At 40.1% G+C, this 19,214-nt stretch overlaps 2 protein-coding genes across 8 annotated transcripts in view; one reads left to right on the top strand and one right to left on the bottom strand.

Annotated features, from left to right (window-relative positions):
- The window catches only part of LOC119147491 (vegetative cell wall protein gp1-like), a 516,692-nt gene that overhangs the window by 471,483 nt on the left and 25,995 nt on the right, over positions 1 to 19,214 (bottom strand). The gene's annotated exons all lie outside the window — the stretch shown is intronic.
- HDAC11 (histone deacetylase 11) lies at positions 2,189 to 19,208 on the top strand. 4 transcript variants are annotated; one of them, XM_037386611.1, is made up of 6 exons: positions 2,189 to 2,317; positions 3,892 to 4,040; positions 7,158 to 7,258; positions 13,542 to 13,658; positions 18,265 to 18,311; positions 18,968 to 19,052. In XM_037386611.1, coding segments are annotated over exons 1-5 (384 nt in total). In that variant the 5' UTR covers positions 2,189 to 2,315; the 3' UTR covers positions 18,280 to 18,311; positions 18,968 to 19,052. The 4 variants fall into 4 exon arrangements, with proteins under 4 accessions (XP_037242508.1, XP_037242506.1, XP_037242507.1 ...); XM_037386609.1 differs by lacking the exon at positions 18,265 to 18,311 and having other exon boundaries at positions 18,972 to 19,208; XM_037386610.1 differs by lacking the exon at positions 18,265 to 18,311 and having other exon boundaries at positions 18,968 to 19,208.

The following is a 19,214-nucleotide window of genomic DNA, read 5'->3' as shown; positions in this document are numbered from 1 at the left end:
TATAAGTATGTGCTTTTATTCTACGAGACTTAGGTCATCTTCTCAAATTTGCTGCTGACTTATGCTTGTTGCCTTGCTTTTTGAATTTGTAAAGAGAAGATTAAAACTTGGCAGAACTTTTAAAAGTATCTTTCAGCCAAAAGTATGGGTTCAGCTATTCAACTACATCTTGTGAAGTTATATTAATTGAAAAGTTTATTATTTATTTGAGTCTGATTTTTTTTAATCAAAATATTTCACTTTGTTTAAAATGTTTCAGTGTTGTAAAAATGTATTTGAACCCCAAACTGTCTTCAAAAAAGTTTTTTTCAGAGTGGCTAGTGAACCAAAAATGTCATTATTTGCTTAGCTCTGTATCTTCTACTATGCTGTAAGGTTTCCTATCCATTTGCCTTGAAAAAACCGCTGGCAGAAAACTGGAGCTCAGAGAACGTCCAAAATCCAGCACTGGTCATTCTCTTGCATATCTTGGGCCTAACTTGCACACCTAGTTGTACTCACAATACATATTTATAAGTGAAGTTGGTTAGTTCTGGCCAAAGTCTACACCTACTAACTAATTATTGGTTAGTTGCTTTCTCACTTCGATTTAAAGGTACTGTTCATTTTAAATTTACTGGGCATGCTCCCCGAGTGGGGGTTTCACTCTTCTTCGGGGCAGGGGGGGGGTGGCATTTGTTATCTACCACTTCCACAATTATTTTATCCTAGTGTCCTTGAGTCTTATCACTTCAGTAGTTTTTCTTTTAGCGATTAGCACATCCTTTGCCAGAAGGCTACTGATTTACATTCTTGTGGAGCCCATCTGCACCTGTACTGATTGTCCCTTCTGAAGTGCTGAGCGGCCCGAGCCTCAGACCTTCTCTCGCAGCCAGTGAGGCTCCTGCCTGCCTCTTGATGGTTCCTGTTATCTATACACCTCCTGCCTGTAGAGTTTTAGGTTTTTCACTGTATTTTCTCGCGTCACCCGCCTCCTCTGCCCCCTCCGGGTGGCGCCGGGGAAGGGGGGGCTGCTCAGCTCATGGCAGCTCCTCGCTGCCGTTCCTTCCCGCCCGCGCTTCTCCCCGGCTCCAGCGCCAGTGCCCGCCGCGGGCTGCGATCCCTCGGGGGCACAGGCGTCCCCTCCAGGGGCTGCAGGGCAATCCCCCGCCTGCAGCTCCCTCCTTCCCTGCCCTCCGTCCTCCGTGCTCGCAGGGCCCTGCCTCACATTTTTTTCCCTCACAACTCTTGTCTCCGTGGTGTTTCACCCTTCCTGAAGCAGGTTTTCCTCAGGGTGCTGCGGCCGAGGGGCTGGGCCGGGCCCTGTGGCGGGCGGCTGCTGGGCGGGACTCGCCTCACAGGGACCTCACACCAACATTTATCTGGAACTCTGATAACAGACGACATTACTCCTCAGAGAAAAAGAGTGCTTCTCAGTACATTTCTGTACATTTATCCTTGGTGTGATAGATACTGCTGCTATTAATGGACCATTTTTCATTATGGTTTATTGATTTAGGTGTATGACTGCGTAAGAAATGCTTTTTGTATGTGTTCAGGCAGGATTAGTAAAGTACACTTAGATATTGGCTCTTGGCTTGCAACTAGCTGATTTTTCTGGTGTGCCTGAATTTAGGGATCATGTTCCTTGGGGGAATCCAGACCTGACATAATCAGCAGGCGTTCTGTTGCTCAGTTCGGTAACAGCACAGTTTCACCTTAATTTTCCTCATTCTGCTGCTGACATGCCATGTCTCTGCACCTACCCACAGCTTGTTGATTTATTTTATAATGAGAATCGTATTTTCCTGTCCAATTTTTTTTTGTGTGTGTGTGTGGAATCGCTTTGAGGCCCTTGATATAAAATCACGGCAGTAGCTGATGCAAAAACCGAACACTGGGGTCGAGTCTTTCTAAATCCCACGTCAGACCCACGGCCCTTCCCGAGACACCTCGGATCCCCCACCAAACGCCCGCTTGGTCTTGCACCATCCTCGGTGGCCACGTATAAGATGGCGGCAAAAACTTTTCCCGCAGCCGTTACAGCACAACCCTGGATTCTTCCACGGGCGAGAGCTGTCCCCACCCCTCGCCGTGCCGCCCGCTCAGGAGCTCCGCAGGGCCCCCTCGCCCCACCCCCCACAGGGCCCCGCCCCCCCGGGCAGCAGCGCTCCGCCCCCGCAGAGGCTCCGCACGGGCCCCGCCGCCCGGCCCTCCGTGTGTCACCGCCCAGCAGCGGGGCGGGGCCGTGGGGTTGGCGGTGCCGGCCCGCCGGGCCCGCGGTTCGCTGCGCGGCGTGGCCTGGCGTGGTCAGTGCGGCCGCGGAAGGCGCGGGGATGTGAGTACCGCCGGGCCAGGGGAGTTGCTTGGTCGGTGGGAGGCGATTCTCGATGCGGCGAGCAGTGCCTGTCTGAGGCCTGCCGGACTTCGGTGCCCGCGGCCCGCTCCTTCCTACGTGCAGGGCCGCCGGGTGCGCCCACGGAGCCCCAGGGACAGCGGCAGCGTCGCTTCGCCGCCGCGGGCCCAGCCTCCCTCCGCCTGCGTCGGTATCGGCCGGCTTGGGCCGCCTGAGAGCAGCGGCGGAAAGCCGTGGGGAGCCGCCGCGCTGTCGGCAGGCCGGCCGCCTCCCACTGGGGCGTCCCGTTGTCAGCCGGGGAGGGTGTCGGGAACGTCCCCTGCCCGCGGGGCCGCGGCCCGGTGGTAGGCGGGGGGAGGAAGGGGCCGGGGGCGCGTAGCGGCCCGTGCGTGGACGCGGGAAGGGGCCGAGGAGCCGGGCTCGGGCTTCGGGAGGCGTGCGCGCTGCGGGGCTCTGGTGAAAAACCTCCTTTGTTTTCGTGTTTGGTTAATGTGTTCCGTTTTGTTTTTAACGAGATTTTAAAAGGGTGTTTTTGAGCATGTTTACGCTGGCAGTAAGGGTGTTTATGTCTGTATTGTTCACCTGACAAAGGGCCTTCTGTCTTGCTCAGTGAGCGTGGAAATCTTTTGCAAAGTTCAGCTAATTCCGAGGGAGGGAGAGCGGGCAGGGCAGGGCGGCCTCAGCTGCTGGGACAGGCTGAGCGGTCAGCGCGCAGGTGTCCCTGGGGTGCTGGCGTGTGCCTCTGTGAGCGCAGGGCATGGCGCTGGCAGACCCTCCCTTTAACGGCTTGTCAAGGAGGGCTCTGAGCTGGCTGTGCCTTCTCTCCTCGTGTTTGGAGAATACAAGACTTCGGGCTGGGGGTAAAGAGAAACATCGGTTAAGGGTCACTGGCATGAGTTCTAGAGCTGAGACCCTGTTCTGTGGTTGCGCTCTACACAAATACAAACCTCTTTACTGGTGCTGAGCTGGTCACAAAATGATCTCTTGCTCCTAGGAAGGGATCCTAGAAATCTTTCCAACCTAGTGGTGTTAAAGTGTCGTGTCTATGAGCAGCGTACTTTGTTTTTTTCAATTGTGTTTTGATACAGACTCTAAAATGTGGGTCTAGTAACACATTTGTTGAAGGTGATGTTTGTAAAACTGGATTCACATTCTAAGGTAGAGGTGCTGCTTGATGAACTTGGACACATGAGGGGAGTGAATCCCATGTTTCCATTAAAGTCTGCGATGATCTTTATGTGCATAACTCATTAGTATGTTCTTCAGCCTTCAGTTACTCTTTTTTTTCCCCCACTACTGGTCAGGTCAAGAGTTTAACTGTAATGGTTGGAAGTGAGGGATGTTACTCTAACTGCTCCTCAGCAGCAGGGTCAGGGAAACAACCAAATTTTTCCTTCAGTAACCATTGGAAATAGCATCCTTGGGAACCGTTCCTAATACAAAGTTGGTATTAGTAAGGATTCTAATTTTTAATTTAGGATTGTAGTGAAGAAAAAAAAATCAGCTTTGTAAACAGTTGCTAAAAATGGTGACTAGTTTCTTTTTGGCTTTTCAAGGCCTCACAGAACTGAGTTGTATGAGGATCCTCCATCGGCATGCTGGCCTATCGTATATTCTCCAGACTACAACATCACGTTCATGGGACTTGAGAAACTGCATCCATTCGATGCAGGGAAATGGGGAAAAGTAATCAACTTCTTGAAAGGTAAAATAACAGAAGATACCTCTTAGACCAACATTTGCACAAAAGCTAATAGGAATTATGTAATTAGTGCAGACATTAATAATTGCCACTGTAATAGTGACTTTACATCTTCATTGCTCATTCTGTAGATTTAAGCCATGTCCTTTAATCATATCTGGAGTGCTTTAGTATTCTTATATATTTGCAGACTTAAATATTAACAAGTTAAATTGATAGTGGGATTTCTGAGGTGGTTTGGATGTTGTGTTACATGGTGGTGAAGATCTTGTCTGTGAAGTATTTAAATGATGAAATTGTAATGTTAGAGCAAACATACCACACCAGTGCTTTTTAATACAAAGGTTTGTTTCACAGTCCTTTGAAAATGTATTTTGTAGCGTGCTCCATTAAATGAACCCACAATTTTGGTTTCAGCTTTGTCATGCTGTTTATGAAGACTAAAATGTGATTCAAAATTCAAGTTCATGAAATTATTTTTCTCCCCAGAGGCAGAATAGTACTGGTCAGAGTAACTAGTTTGTGTCATTTAGATCTGGCCCAGAGCTTTACAAGACTGAGTAAAAAGGAGGAGGGAAAAATATGAGCATAGCGATGTTTTAGACCATCTTGAAATATTTCTGGTCTTTGTGATTTGAATGAAAGCATGAAGTAAGCAGAATTTCATTGCTTGGCTTTTACAAGAAACATTCATACAGGACATCTTCAGAGATGGAAATAATTCTCAGTAAGCACCAGAATCTTGACTTGCAGCCTAGCCCGTTAGGTGCAGAATGCTAGAGCCTTATGGACGTAGCACAGGGTGCCATGTTTTAATACTTAACAGGTTTTTAACGATTCAAAGACTTTCAGTTCTAGATTGATGTATGAGAGCAATATTTCCTTTTAAGTTTCCTCTTGAGGATAGCTGCTGTTTGCAGTTACAGTTTTGTCTTTCTTTAGAGGACCAAGCCTGGCTCTAAAACAGGACGTGGACTTCAGTTTTGTATCAGTGAATGGAAAATCCTTCCTGTGTTGGCTGCAAGCTTACAAATGGTCTAGCTTGCAAGATCTGAATTGCAGTTTGGGAGTACTTTGTATAGCTTGCTATAGCCTTGTGCTGCCATTGCTTAACACCTGGTGTAGCAAGAGCAGGGTCATTCCTTGTGGCTTGTGAAACTACAGGTGTTAAGGACTGGTTTGTTGCTGCGTGTAACTCAGTTATTCAACTTGGACTGCAGACAGTGTGTTGGCGGCAAATGGCACTTTCCAGGCTGAAAGATAAGTGCAGCTTGTATAAATCCATTCTTTATCAACCTTATGATATTACTCTGATAATGTTTGGGAAGAGCTTTGAAACACCTCTGGTGACAGGCAGAATGCTTTGTGATGGTGCTCATTGCTGTTGGAAGATAAAGGCAGAAACACATTAAGGAAGTACAAATGTAAGAACCAAGATTGGGATCAGGGCCTATAAAATCTTGGAATCTCTTCTTCTAAAGTTTAAGCTTGTGATCAAGTTAAAAAAAAAAAAAAAAGGGCTTTTTCTCTGGCCAAGGCAAAGGTGGTCCAAGAGCCAGGCCTCTTCCATTTATGTGGTTGATGACTCCTTCAACTGATGGTCTTTTGCAGTTGGAAGTATTGCCCTTCTGGCTTTAGGCTGTCTTGTATTAATTTAGCCAAGGCTAAACAAATTCTAACACTCCATTTAGTAGCTGAGTTTTGGATCTTCCCTCTGTCAACCTTAATTAAGTCTTGGGTTCGATGGCTGTTTTCTTAACTAATCAAAACCTTTGCCTTTCTGCTCCTGCTCTGTGTCGTCTTTTCCTCTAGCTCTTTTCTGCGTGGTGTCCACTCTTTACTCTTTCACAAAAAAATCAGTTTTCCCAATTGTTTTACTCTCCTTGCTTTGTGAAGGAGAGAAGCCACAGGATACCTTAAGGTGCTCTTGGTTTTCTCTGGCTCTTTGACAACTCTTGGCAACAGCTGACGTACACTGTTCCCTATCATCTTCTAGCAAATTACCAGTGAAAGTCTTTCTACAGTTACCTTCTCCTTCGTCAAGAATGAAACTGTTAGCAGTTTGGCTTTCTGTCTGACACCAGTGAATGAAATGTTTCTCAAGGCTCAGTCAGGAGAGATGTAAGCTTGCCAAAACAAATATTGTTGCAGGTGCCATTCTTGTATAACACTTCAGAACAAAATCTCTCACATTTGTGAGTTGCTTTCTTCCTCCTCCAAGTATAAAGTTAGAAAAAAGTTACGGTCTTAGAAGACTGCAGCCATGCAGCAGTTAAATATCAAAATTTGTCTGGGAAGATCAGCATGATGCCTTGTATCTGTTGTTTGTAGTGATCATATGCAAAACAGCATTGTTTTTCTGCACTGCTTGGCTTTTGTAGTTGACCCTAATTTGAACTTTCTGGCGAGTATGCCCAGATGTATGTGTTCAAATGTATTGTCTATAATCACATTCTGAAATCTTGGAGTGATATTTTGTACCTTGCTCTTATAAAACTAGGTTTTAAAATAAACTACCTTTTGCTCTCTAAGGGGAAGAAATAATTGCTGTCATTAGTATTTCTTGAAATCAAATGGAGGTAGGGGTGTGACAGAAATACCCTAATTAAGCATGTTTGCTTCTATGAACATCCAGGCAATTATTTTGTTTGGGTTTGGTTTTTTTTTTTAATTCTACTCTGATGTAGGGAATTAAGTATTAGTGTCATCTGTGGAATTAAAGCATGTTTAAAAATGATGAGTATTTGATGGTATGAGCACCAACGTTTCCCCAGTATGTCATGCCCTAGACTGTAAGGAGTCTTGTGATTCTTTTGTGTCTGTCCGTCTGCTGTGACTACCTGTCTCTTCTTTCAGTTTAAACAAGAAGTTACCATGTTTACAGAAAGCTTTCAGAGTGTATCAGAATTTAGGATATACATGCTACTTTAATAGCTTAATATGTATAGAGGATATGTATTTGGGAAATTAGTAAACTCTGAGTAAACAAAAGTTGTTTCAGTGCTTTACATTACAGATGAATTTATCACGTAAAGGTCAAAGCAGCTTCTTTGGCAGGGTGGAATATAGGAAGTTAAGCAGTGGTATACAATGCCAATTGTTATTTCTCTCCTGTTTCAGAAGAAAAACTAATTGCAGATGACTTGATTGTACAGGCACGGGAAGCTACTGATGAAGATCTCTTGGTTGTTCACACAAGGCGCTACCTTAATAAATTAAAGGTGCTGTACATATTAAAGTGTTTTTCAAGCAAACTGTCTGGAATTAGTGTCAAAGGCAACAGATATCCTACTGGATTTGTTTTAGAGTCAAGATTACAGATTATGGGATGGTGTATTTTGATATCGGTAACATTGTCATTGAGAATACTGAAAGAAAAACATAGAAATGGTAGGCAATTCATAGTGTAGAGGGTCTACCATGCTCCACAGGTGACCTGAAATGATATTTCAGGAAGGTTAAATGAACACAAGGAAGATTTTAATGTTTGAGATGTAGATAATATTCTCCTTTGTACCAGGGTTTTAGTTTCAAAAATGTAAATCTTGATTTACTTTGGTAAAATGCAGTTCTGCAATTGAAAAAACATTGGAGAGCACTAAAAAGGAGTACTTAATCTGATGTTTTATAAAGCAAGTATTGTTTTATGGGTTTGGGCTTTATGTAATCTCAAAGGAGCATCTGTGCAGGGATTCTGTTGTGCGGGGAAGTACTGGCTTCATACTTAGACACTGCCAGTGTAGGGGAGTGTGGAGAGAGTAGAAGGATCAGTGTAGGGGCATAACCTTGCATGTTACCTGTGTGTGAAGGTTTCCAATACCAGTTCATACAGGATTACATATTCACAGGGGATAAAGAGCTTTCATTGGGTATTTCTAAGTGAAACATCCATTTGTTAAACTTCAGTGTAACTTTAACACATAAACATGTGAGATCTCTGTTTCTGAATATATTCAGTTGTCTGTAGGTGGAATTGGATGATAGATGAGCACAGGTGACGTTGCTTTTATTTTGAAACTCTTTATTTAGAGGGCAGAGAAGGGATTTGCGTGAAAAATAATCTTCCAGTTCATATTCAGAATAAGTTATTTTGAGTCACCTTTGCCCTTCCACAGTGAAAGAGTCCTTGTACTTCTATTTCTGGAATATTTTATTTTTGTGTGTAAGAGACCTATTTGTGTGAACTTTTTACACTCTTTTTCCGAGTTCTCTTATGCTTCCTCATTCAGTGCTATAAAGTTAGTGCAATTTCGTACATCCTTAGATGTGAACTTATTGCAGCTGTTCTTGATACTGAGCTTTTAATTCCACAGAGCCACCCACCTCTTTTTACTGAATCACTTCTTTGAAGCAGGGTGTAGTAATGTGCATAGCTTACTTTGGAATACCATAATAATATTTTTAGTACCTGCAGGATGGCTTCATAGGGAATTGTCTATATAGTTTGTGTCTTGGTGCATTCAGATGTGTTTAGTTGTGTATCTCCCCTTCCCCTTTTCTTGAGAGAGTATTTCCTGCAACTGCAAAAACTGGAGGATGTTGTACTAGTCACGCCAGTAAATTCCTGCCAAGAAGCGAAGATAAAAATCCTTAGTTGCAAATGAAAAATAATGTGGCTTGACATGAAAAGGCTGTGGGTACCATCCATGTTGCCTCATCCCAAGTCTTCTTTGTTATTTGTTTTGGTTTTCTTTTAAATCCAGAAAAATACAAATTTACCAGTAAATGGCATAGTTCTGTGTTAGATCAGCTCTGAAGACAACAAAGGTGCTTGTGTTTCTGGGAATGCCTAGGTCTCTTAAAATAATTAATTACTTGAGTATTCTCCATTTAAAATTTGAGCATGAATTTGGTAGGAAATTCCATACGCTTGTAAGAAGAGGTGGTGTGTAGTATCTTAGCAGCAGCAGCAGCTGGCCGGGGGCTGGCTGAAGAGAAACAGAAGGGTGTGCACAAAGTAGAACAAACTGTACTGGAAATCAGTCCTGTGTTGGAAGGAAGATCTCCTGTTTCCCTGCTATAGGTAATATGACTAGTCCTTACAACAAAATTTGACCTTTTGAATTGAGGTGATTCCCCCTCAGTTATTCCTTTGAAGAATCTGGATCTCTAAGGAAATGACTGGACTTTGGATAATATGCTTGCAGTACTTTTCCACTTTACTGCCTTTTTCTAGTGTTACGTAAAGTAATGAATTTCCAGCATATCAAAGTTCTGAAACTTTGAAGGAGATAGGCAGTGAGGTTAAAGCTAGTTTCAGACCATGTGATCAATCAATTAAGTTTTTACATTTTAATGTTTTATAGATTTGAAAATTATGTGGGTTTACAAATAAAAAGTTAATCATTTTAATATAAGTGTAATTTTTTATGCCTAGTGAACAGTGGAGTGATGTGATTATAGGGAGTATTTTCTGGTGCTTGTGTGCTTTGACACTTGCCCGGTCATGTGAGCACATCTGCCAAGAGACCAGAGGTCCCTGCCTGTTTGTCACAATGTGGTACTGGCAGCCTGCCTGGGAAGGTGTTAGGGCTCTCAGGAATGAAGGAAGTAGAAGCAGGCTAGTAAATTAGTTGGTTCAGCCTGTAATACTTGTGACTTTCAGGTGTGCAGCCAGCACAGAATGCATCTTGGGCTGTGTGCATTGCAATAGTAACCACAGGTGGCTTGGCAGCTGGAAGTGTGGTTTTGGTTTGGATAAGATGGGCATCTTCAGAAGCGCTTAAAATTTTTCTGTCCAGTTCCTCAGTTCATGCAGTTCTTGTGCTGTTGTTTGTTGTCTCTGTTTCCTCCCTACATTGTGTTTTTTCCTTGCTCAATTTTTTTCAAACGTCATTAATGACAGATTTATTAGGCAAGTGGTGCTTTGCTGTAAAACATTAATTTAAAAGGTCATGAGGGCAGATACATGTATTTGATCCTTTTTACCTAAATTTTCATGTAACTGTTAATGTGTCAGTAAAGGTCTTTAAGAATATACAAAAATATTTTGTCAAGATAATAATATTTGAGTATATTTGGAGAAAACACTGAACAAGAATAGTCACAGGGTACAAGGTCTGACATGTTTCAGTATTTAAACAGCTGTGCAAATGCTGTAGGGCATCCTTGGCAGCTAAAGCAACTAGCAAACCTCTCTCTTAAGAATAAGGTCGCATTTGGTTGACAGTTGTTAGTTTCTTTTTAGTGTTATCAACTCCTTGGTTGGGAGACTGATGCACCAAAATTGTTTTTTGTCTGCTTCATTTTCTTGGGTGTGTCACCTGGCTGTCATCAGTTTCTACTAATCTTAGTGCGTTCATAACTTGCCCTGGAAATTTTTGTGAAAATTACAAGCTTCCTACTCTCCTTTATGATTTTATCTTACGTTAATTCAAGCGAAAACCATACTTTCTTTATATGAAGATAGACTCAGGCAAGCTTCTAAATATATAATCATGTTAATTGCGTGGTGTTAGACTTCTAGGTCTGTGAATTTTCCCTTGAAGCTGGAACTAGCTGCAGGAGCATATCAAAGATTTAAACACAGTGTAAATCTAGATACTAAAGAACAAAATTTCATTATTTTCTTTTTTAAAAAAATTGACAGGTTGGCTATTTTATAATATTGAAATGAAATGAATGCATAACAAAAGGCAACACACCAGAGGTTGGTTTTGATCATTAATGTGCTGCTTGTATTAACTCAGAATGTATCAGCACAAAAGCCAACTACTTTAGCTTTATCTTCCTAATATTAGTTTTTCAGTTTAACTTTTAGTCCTTGAACACTAACAGTTTTTTAGGTCATTTAACCTCACTAAAAAGAGTTCTCATAGTTAAGGAATTAAAGTTAATAGTAGTAATACTTTATAAGTAAAGTCCTGCTAGAATAGCCTCATTAAATGTGTATGTTGTTACAGAGTTTGGGTTTAAGCAAGGAAAATTAAGAATACTTTAAGTTGTTTGGGTTTTTTTGGTTTTGTTTGGTTGTGGTTTTGGGGTAACATCTTGGTTTAGTGTTACACTTCGACACAATTAATGATACTGCCTAGTAGTTAATACAGTACAAGGCATGTGTTAAAGCAAAATGTACCTGGTAAAGGGTTAACCTGACTTCTTCATTCCTTCTAAGAAATAAGGGAGTGAATTTTTTTTGAAAACTGAAACTTAAATTCATACATTGAATTATTTATCCAGAACACAGGAAGGTGAATAATTTAACAAGTCTTACGATATTAGCAAATGAAATGGAGAAGTTAAATGGAGTTGATAACTAAAAAGAGTAAGTGAAGGCATGTTATCGAATAGTGTTTATCTGTGATTATTTTTCTTCCCTGAATCCAGACCAAGTTTTAATTTCTGTTAAGTTAAATAATTACATGTCTACAAAACTGTCTTAAGAGATTCAGTAATTTGATGATGGCTGAGAGCAAGTATCTACCAAAAGAAATAGTAACTGATATTTTTCTGGTATATGCAATTAGAATACAAAAAATAATGATTGTAAATAAAAAAAATGAAGGGTTTGTTCTCTTTCAAAGAAAACTAATGCATGTGAAGGCTTGTGTTATGGAAGCCAACTGATTGCCTGAAAAATGTAATTAATGTAGTCCTCACAGATTGAAAATAATTTTTATTTTTACAACATGAAAAACTATACAGTTATATAAAACCAATTAATTTTGATTTCTTTTTTGAGTATATATGTAGTTCTGAGATTTTATTGCAGGAAATGTTGGAAAACAAAATTAACACACTGAAGGAAAAAAGTGCGAAACTATCCACAGTTTGAGGCAGTGTGTTCTCTGTTAATATAGTGGTGTGTTTTGAGAAGCATTTTCTTTAGTCTGTAGCTGCATTCTTGAACCCCAAGACTTTCCTCATAGTCAGATGACTTTTCCCCTGTATGTAAGGAATTACATAAACATAGTAAAGGACCAAGTCTGTAGCTGTGAATGTCTTTGGGCTTGGTACTGTTCTGTAAATGTTCTCAGCTGTAAAGAGAAGGCTTTGCTTACTCTTTACTTCTACCATGTGTGGTTTTCTTGCTTTCACTTAAAAACCTGCAGCAGCTTATGTGTTAATTTGGGTCTTTGTTGTTTCCCCTTCTTCCTGTTGAGATTAAATTTTTTTTAAAACTGTTAAAATTTTTCTTCCTCAAATTTTGTTTTTGTTTGATTATTGTTTGCATTTGAGGTCAAAATTTATTTTATCCAAATGTGACCTTTCCAATTCCATTTTAGAACAACAGGATTGAATCTAGGGGTTTTTTTCATTGTGCTTGTTTAAAAGTGAAAAGATACTGTAAAAGGACCTTTATCAAGGTTGACTGTATTACAAAATATTTAAAGTGCTTTGTTAATGATGTAGAGCTGATAGTATGGTAACAGAATAATGTCTTTACAAATATAAAAGTAGTAAGAGCTTAAAATGAACTGTTGACAAAATATGGTTAGTAGTTAAGAACATTATGAATGATGCCGCCCCTCCACCCCACCCAACAGTATTTTGTACTTGAAACTCTGATAACAGGGAAGCCAAAGTATCTTAAGGTATTTTTCGAATATCAGAGGACTCTGAAATTGGCATGTGATTGTTGTTGGTTAAAATTGACCACTTGTACATCCTGTCATTTGTAAACAGACAGCTAGTGGTAATCAGGCAATGAATGTACTGAATCTAGTTAAACTTCCTAGTGTTGAAGAAAATAGGATCTATTCAGAATCCTTGTACAGGGTGTCAAATTCTCTGTACCTGAATGTTTCAGTATTGGTTGAAGAGCTATATTCTTGTTTGTGAGTTATGTTTTGATATATATTTAGAAGTGTTATCGCTGGTAGCAATGTTTGTAGAAGTTCTTTGAATAATCTCTATGTGTTTGCAAAAAAAGCATTTACATATTGCAAATATTTTGTGTTTTAACCTTCAAATTGTGTTCTTGATGATACGACTTCTTAACAAAACGTTTCCTTGAAACATTTTCCAGAAGTTTTTAATATGCTAAATAAATTTTAATCAGTTCTCAATGCTAAAATTGGCACTGTGTGTTCACTAAAGTATTTGAACTTCTTAGTTGAGTTGTCTGTTTTTCTTTTCTCCTTGGTGTATCCTTTTGACTTGACACAGGAAAAGATATTTTAGGTTTGAACAATATATCAAGCGTAGCTTGCTGTTAGTACTGCTGAAGGACGCTTTACAGTTCTTCCTCCCAATCCTAGGGGTATTAGATTTTCTGAAATACTAGCTTGCTGAAAAATTGCTGATTTCTTACCACTTGATGCTAAAATCTGAAAAACTTAGTGGTGGTGATTGAAAGGGATGGTTCTCGTAGTTAACAACTCGAGGGCAAACCTCTTTGGAAGTTACTAATAAGGACTGTTGTGGTCACCTCTATCTAAAAATATTAAAAATCTTGCTAAGGACCAGTGAGTTCCTTTTCAGTAAATAGCAACCGATGAAAGATCTAAACATCATCATTAAATTAGGCTACATTAATTGGAACCTTTTTTCCCTTCCTTGTAGTGGTCATTTGTTGTGGCTACAATCACAGAAATTCCACCAGTTGCCTTTCTTCCCAATTTCGTTGTTCAAAGAAAAGTTTTGAAGCCTCTACGAACCCAGACAGGAGGAACAATAATGGTAAGGTGCTCTTGATTCACTTCGCTCATATTTAAACTTGTTGATCAAAACTATAAACCTGTGAGTTGTAATATTTTGTATAGCTCAAAGGCTTCAGCCTTGGAGGCCTGTCAAGGGAAGTGAGTTAGTGTGCAGTCCTAAACATGAGCAAAGTTTGCTGCTTGTTAGCCACTGCCAAGGTGAAGGACATACCCGGTTTAATGGTCTATAATTTGCGGAAGCATAAGAGACAATGAGGGGTGGCTTGGGCAAGCAGTGATAGGTATGGCAGGACTTTGGCAAATGCAGAAACTGAATTAGTTTTGCACAGCATTCAAATACAGGCAAATTCTAGGAACGGGAAGCTTCAAAACTGGTAGTATAGAACCAATTTGTAAAGCACATATTTACCAAACCGCTCAATACTGTCTGGGAAGAGATGCATGGTTTGGTGCTCTTGAGGCTAGGTGAGTGTTTATATTTAAAAATCATACCACCTTGCTCATTTTAATGATTAAAGTTAAGTTCATCTATTTTTTTCTATTGTAAACACTACATAAGCAGCTCAGCTGAACTCAAATGAGATGTAGCCCATTTCACCTTAACAGAATTGTTTTCTACTTTAGTTATATTAGTGCTGTGGTCAGAAGAGCTGTGCAAGTGTTGCCAGATATTTAATTTTGCATGAGGATTGCCATTAGAGATACTGAGGAAGTAGGAGGAAAGAAAATGGTTAATAGATGGAGCCAAGAAGGAGAAGATGCCTTCATAATTGTAAGCTGGTAATTAATGGAACCTTTTCTGCCCTTTTTATCATTCATTGTCATACTAGAGCTAGAGTTCAGAAACAATACAGCGTGGTGCTGCAGGAAGGTGGTAGCAGTTCTGATCTCTCTTCGCAGGCACTGAGCTGTAAATGTTATGTAAATGGAAGACAAAGAAACCTATCTGAAATCATTAATATTATGGTGCAAATAGATCTTTGCTGCATTTTAGCTCTTCTTCCTGAAGGGAGCTGTTACAGTGGGTGCATGTGAAAAGGATGGAAGCCCATGTTGCTTTTTTGGTATCTGTTTGAAGCCAGTTATTGAAGAACAGTATTCTGTGAGTTGGCAAACCTTTCAGAGTAGGTCTGTGCCAGCTGTGAGAATACAATTTATTGCATCCACTAGATATTAAAGGTGAGCGAGACTGGGAAGGCATAAATGAATAATAAAGTAATGGCATTATTTTCAGAAATAGGCTAATAGGTAGCTTCCCATTTCTGTCAACAGAAATGTAGGTACTTAGTTATCTGCACTGGAATCAAGGTTTCTTATTTTTAAATGCTTACCTTTGTGGATGTATCAAGAATTCATTAAAGATAATAACGCAGAGTTCTTCTGTGACTAGTGCATAAAAGGCAGCGCAGCATGGTTTTCAGAAACAACGAAAAGGTTGAATCTGTGTCTGACCTATTAGAATGATGTGAGTGAGCCCAAACGTTTAGTGAAGCAGTTCTCCACGTTTTCTTTAATTTTGTGGGGCTGACCTGAGATTAACTGTTGTTACTATCATTTGTGTGTATAACTGGATTTGGGCACTGTTAAGTTTCAGCCCTCTTGGGTTTACTATGTGAAATGAAAATAGAGAGCCAGTTGTTACTAGTTTATTTTATTTTTTTAAGGCAAGATGAAGTAGGCTGCTTTTCTGTTGTATTTACTTTTTTAATGATAGAGCTACTCAGTGTCTGATTCTTTATAGGAAAAAAAAGTCAGGTTCTTACTCTGTTGTTAAATCTGTGTCCCATCCAGCTGATGTGTTTACAAGTGCGTATGTAAAAGTAACTCTGCCAGTTGTGGGGTTTTTGTTACCGAAAGGTAGTAGAGAAGGGAATAGAATGGACTGGACAACTTGTGACTGGTTATCTACTGTTAAGATTCAGAAACATCTTTTAACAGTGCCATTTAATTGTTTTAGGCATGTCATTGTAACTCCCTGTGTAATATCCAAAATTCTGGTCACAGGTATTTAAAAATCTGGAGCTCTTAAAGAGTATGTCCTCATGTTAGAGCTGTGTTGCAGACTGGTGCATTTTATTGTTTGTAATGGGGAATGTTATGTTTACATGAAGTAGTTCTTTGTGACAGTGTGAAGTACTCAGGGTAGCTGCAAAATACGCATGTGTTCAGAAAAATCCTGTTTATGATGGGAAGCGTAGGTGAGAATTTTAATAGTAGCAAAGGACGATTTCTAGCAAGCTTTTGAACACGGGGATAGTAGAGGGAAACATGAAAAAGTCACTTTCTTGATGCTGAAATTGTAATGAAATGAGTATGCTGCTTATTGCTCTGAGCTGTTAAATGAAAATGGCCAGTGGTTTCTTCCTAGATCATTAGGACGATAGTAAATCCTGTGACATTTACCATGTTCAAGTATCCTTACAGGTTGCTGAGTCTGGTTTTAATTCAGGCTTGTGAGTGGCAAGTGTCTTTTTATAAAATAAAAATTGTATATATCTTGCCCAACTTGGACTCCTTCTCCAACTATTGTTCTTGCCTCTTAAATCCTATTTCCTAGTTCTGCTTTAATTCTCTTGTGTTGCTTTGTCTTCATGGATGTACATGTTATTTAAAGTCAGAGAATAGTGAGGTAAGGAAATACATGGAAGTATTTGTACGGTGTAACAATGTCTGCTTTTGTTGAAGCCTAAAAGCCTGCATAAGCATGAGAAAACCAGATAAACTACTGAAAATGTTAAAACAACCTTTAAGGACAGTTTAAGTATATGAGTTTGGAAAGAGCATGCTATGTTCTGGACAAATCTTTAGATTTACTGGGTTATGTTATATAGATATATATGTTATATAGATAACAAAAAGCACTAACCACTTTAGTAGGTGTTAACTGGCAAAAGCAGAGATAATAAAGCAGAACACAGTGAGTCTCCCTAATGCAAACTTGAATAAACCACCTGGAATACTTTCTTTTGGCAGTTTATCAGCAGGAGCTGGAGACACCAGCAAAACCAGTTTGGTGCTGTCTCTGTAGTCCTCTTGTTTTCAGTGGACTGCTGGGAAGTTCCGGGCTGGTTTGACTTCTTTTTTTTAAAAACAAACAAAACCCCACCAAACCAAGCCTGATGTTACAGACTGGATAGCAGCAGAGAGAAAGAATTCTGGTTTCATGTGGTTCATGTAGTTCAAGGTGCTTAAAAATTCTTGGTTGTCACTCACAGCCAAAGAAGCAGCTCCGTTCTGTCTCCATTTAGTCCTTCAGCATCACTTCAGACTCTGGTCAGTCTTCTCTTCTATGCTGTATTTCTGACTGCAGTCAGTAGTGGTTATTGAGATACGGGGCTTTGGTCTGCAAAGTCCTGTCCGAATAGGAATGTGCATAGTCTTATTATAGCTACCCTGTCTGTCTCTGCAATAGTTATGAGGAATGAAGGAAATGGTAGAAAAGTAATTGGGAAGGGTCTAGAGTTTCCTAGTATTGTAACTTGTATTTCTTGAGGGTTGGTCTTGACAGTACCTGTGTATGAAATTTAAAAAACTCTCTTTCAACTTGGTTCTAACTAGTCAATGCTCTCATATAGTTTTGTGATGTTTTTCATTGTGCTTGTGTTATGTTTAATTCATAAATGTGTGTTCACTAGTATTATAAATGTGGTCATGGAACAGAGAGAGACAATAGTGGTCTGTTATGTCTGTGTATCATGCCTCCTAAAATATGGATGACATCACTGATCACTTTTGGATTGATCTTGATGCCACACACTGTTATTTTTTCCTTTTTTGTTTTTCATTATGGGATAATGGATGCGTACTTTACAAGCAGTTTTGATTCATTAGATAATAACACTTGTGCAGTACAAGTCAGAAGTACAATCTTCTGCTATTCCTGATGGTCCCATTTATCATGAAAATTCCTGTTGAGTTTCTGTGCTTTTTAATGATTTAGTGATATGGTGTTGTGGCTTAATCCTGGCTGGTAATTAAATACCACACGGCCGCTTGCTCACTTCCCCCTCACCCAGAGGGATGGGGAGGAGAACTGGAATGTAAAACTTGAGGGCTGAGATAAGAACAGTTTAGTAATTGAAACAGAGTAAAAATGAAAGAACAATAATAACAACGACGACAATAACAATTAGAATGAAAAGGGGGAGGGAAAGAATAAAATCGAGAGGGAGAGGAGGAAGGAAACACGTGGTGCACAGCTGCTCACCGCCACCACCGATGCCCAGCCGGTCCTGAGCAGCGACCCCCGCCCCGGCCACCCCCAGGTACCTGTGCCAGGCTGCTGTCCCATGGTAGGGAATGGTATGGAATGCTGCTTGGGCTGGTTGGGGTCAGCTGGCCTGGCCGTGTCCCCTCCCAGTTCCTAGTGCCCCTCCAGTCTTTTCGCTGGCATAACTCCTAAGAAGATAATTAACTCCATCCCAGCTGCAACCAGGACATTTGGGAAGATTTGGTTATTGGTGAGGAATTTCTAGGAAGTATACTAAATCACAGATAATATGTTGTCTTTTCATGTATGATGTGTAATACGTTATTTCCATGATTATGGAAAAGAATAATCTGTTTTTCCTTTTTTTTTTAGTTGCATCTCTAGTAATATCTTTTTTTTTTAATATGACACTTAGGGAATACTGCAGTGAAGCACTTGGTTGACTCTTCCTGGCCAAAATAGGTTAGGTTCTTCAATTAAAATTTAATCATTTAAGCCCTGTGTATCTCTTCTGTGTCAATACCTTCCCTTCCCTGAATGTCACCTGATGTCAAAGAAAAGATACAGGCACAATTTTTCTGTACTAGGGGGAAAAGGATCGGTAATATTCTATACTAAGCCATGTTATATATTTTTCAAAGTAAGTCACAGGACACTTCATACTGTAGTGTTTTTCTGTCCCCTCTCCCAGCTTGAAGCTATGTTAATCTGTATTTTCAGGATTTCTACTTAAATGTTTCTCCTGTTTTTACATGAACAGGAAGGATATTGGGAGATTCTTGCTATTTTTTTACTTGTACCAACAATTGTACTTGCCCTTTTTCATTTGTCTGCTAGAGGTCTATGTTCATCTCTGTAAAGTGCAGTTGTAGATCTGTTCAACTGCCAGAGAATTAAATGCAGATGAAATACCAAAATTTTTTTCAACCAATTAGGCTGAAGATAGTTTTGTATGGTTTGTATTCAGCAATCTGATTCAATGACTTGCAGCGGTAAAACACACAAAAATTCAGTGGGCATATTCAAATGCCAAGTGTTCCATTTTGGAGGGGGGGAAGCAGACAGTGTTAAATGGTTGCCTCGTTAATTCATGAAGTTCTCACTGTAATTTTCTGAAGGCAGGAAAACTTGCTGTTGATAGAGGCTGGGCGATCAATGTGGGTAAGTACAAATAGTAGTGCCTTAAATGATACTTGAAATAGCGTGTTTAAAATCATGTTATTTCCATTTAGCATGATGTGTAATCTGTTTATAATAATAGAAAGTGACTGGGTTGTGTTTAACTAAAATCAGCTCTCAAGGAAAAAACGTGGAATATGTACTGGATTTGTTTTCTCATGCACGGTCACCCATACTGAGATTTTA

The sequence above is a fragment of the Falco rusticolus genome, chromosome 4, assembly GCF_015220075.1.
Source record: "Falco rusticolus isolate bFalRus1 chromosome 4, bFalRus1.pri, whole genome shotgun sequence".
NCBI classification, from domain to species: domain Eukaryota; kingdom Metazoa; phylum Chordata; class Aves; order Falconiformes; family Falconidae; genus Falco; species Falco rusticolus.
Note: the sequence above shows the minus strand (reverse complement) of the source record. Positions and strands in the feature narration are given on the sequence as shown.

Coding starts and splice junctions, on each gene's coding strand:
- HDAC11 (XM_037386609.1), top strand. Junction 4,041..7,157: donor AGTAATCAACTTCTTGAAAG/GTAAAATAACAG, acceptor CTCCTGTTTCAG/AAGAAAAACTAATTGCAGAT. Junction 13,659..18,971: donor AGACAGGAGGAACAATAATG/GTAAGGTGCTCT, acceptor TTCTGAAGGCAG/GAAAACTTGCTGTTGATAGA.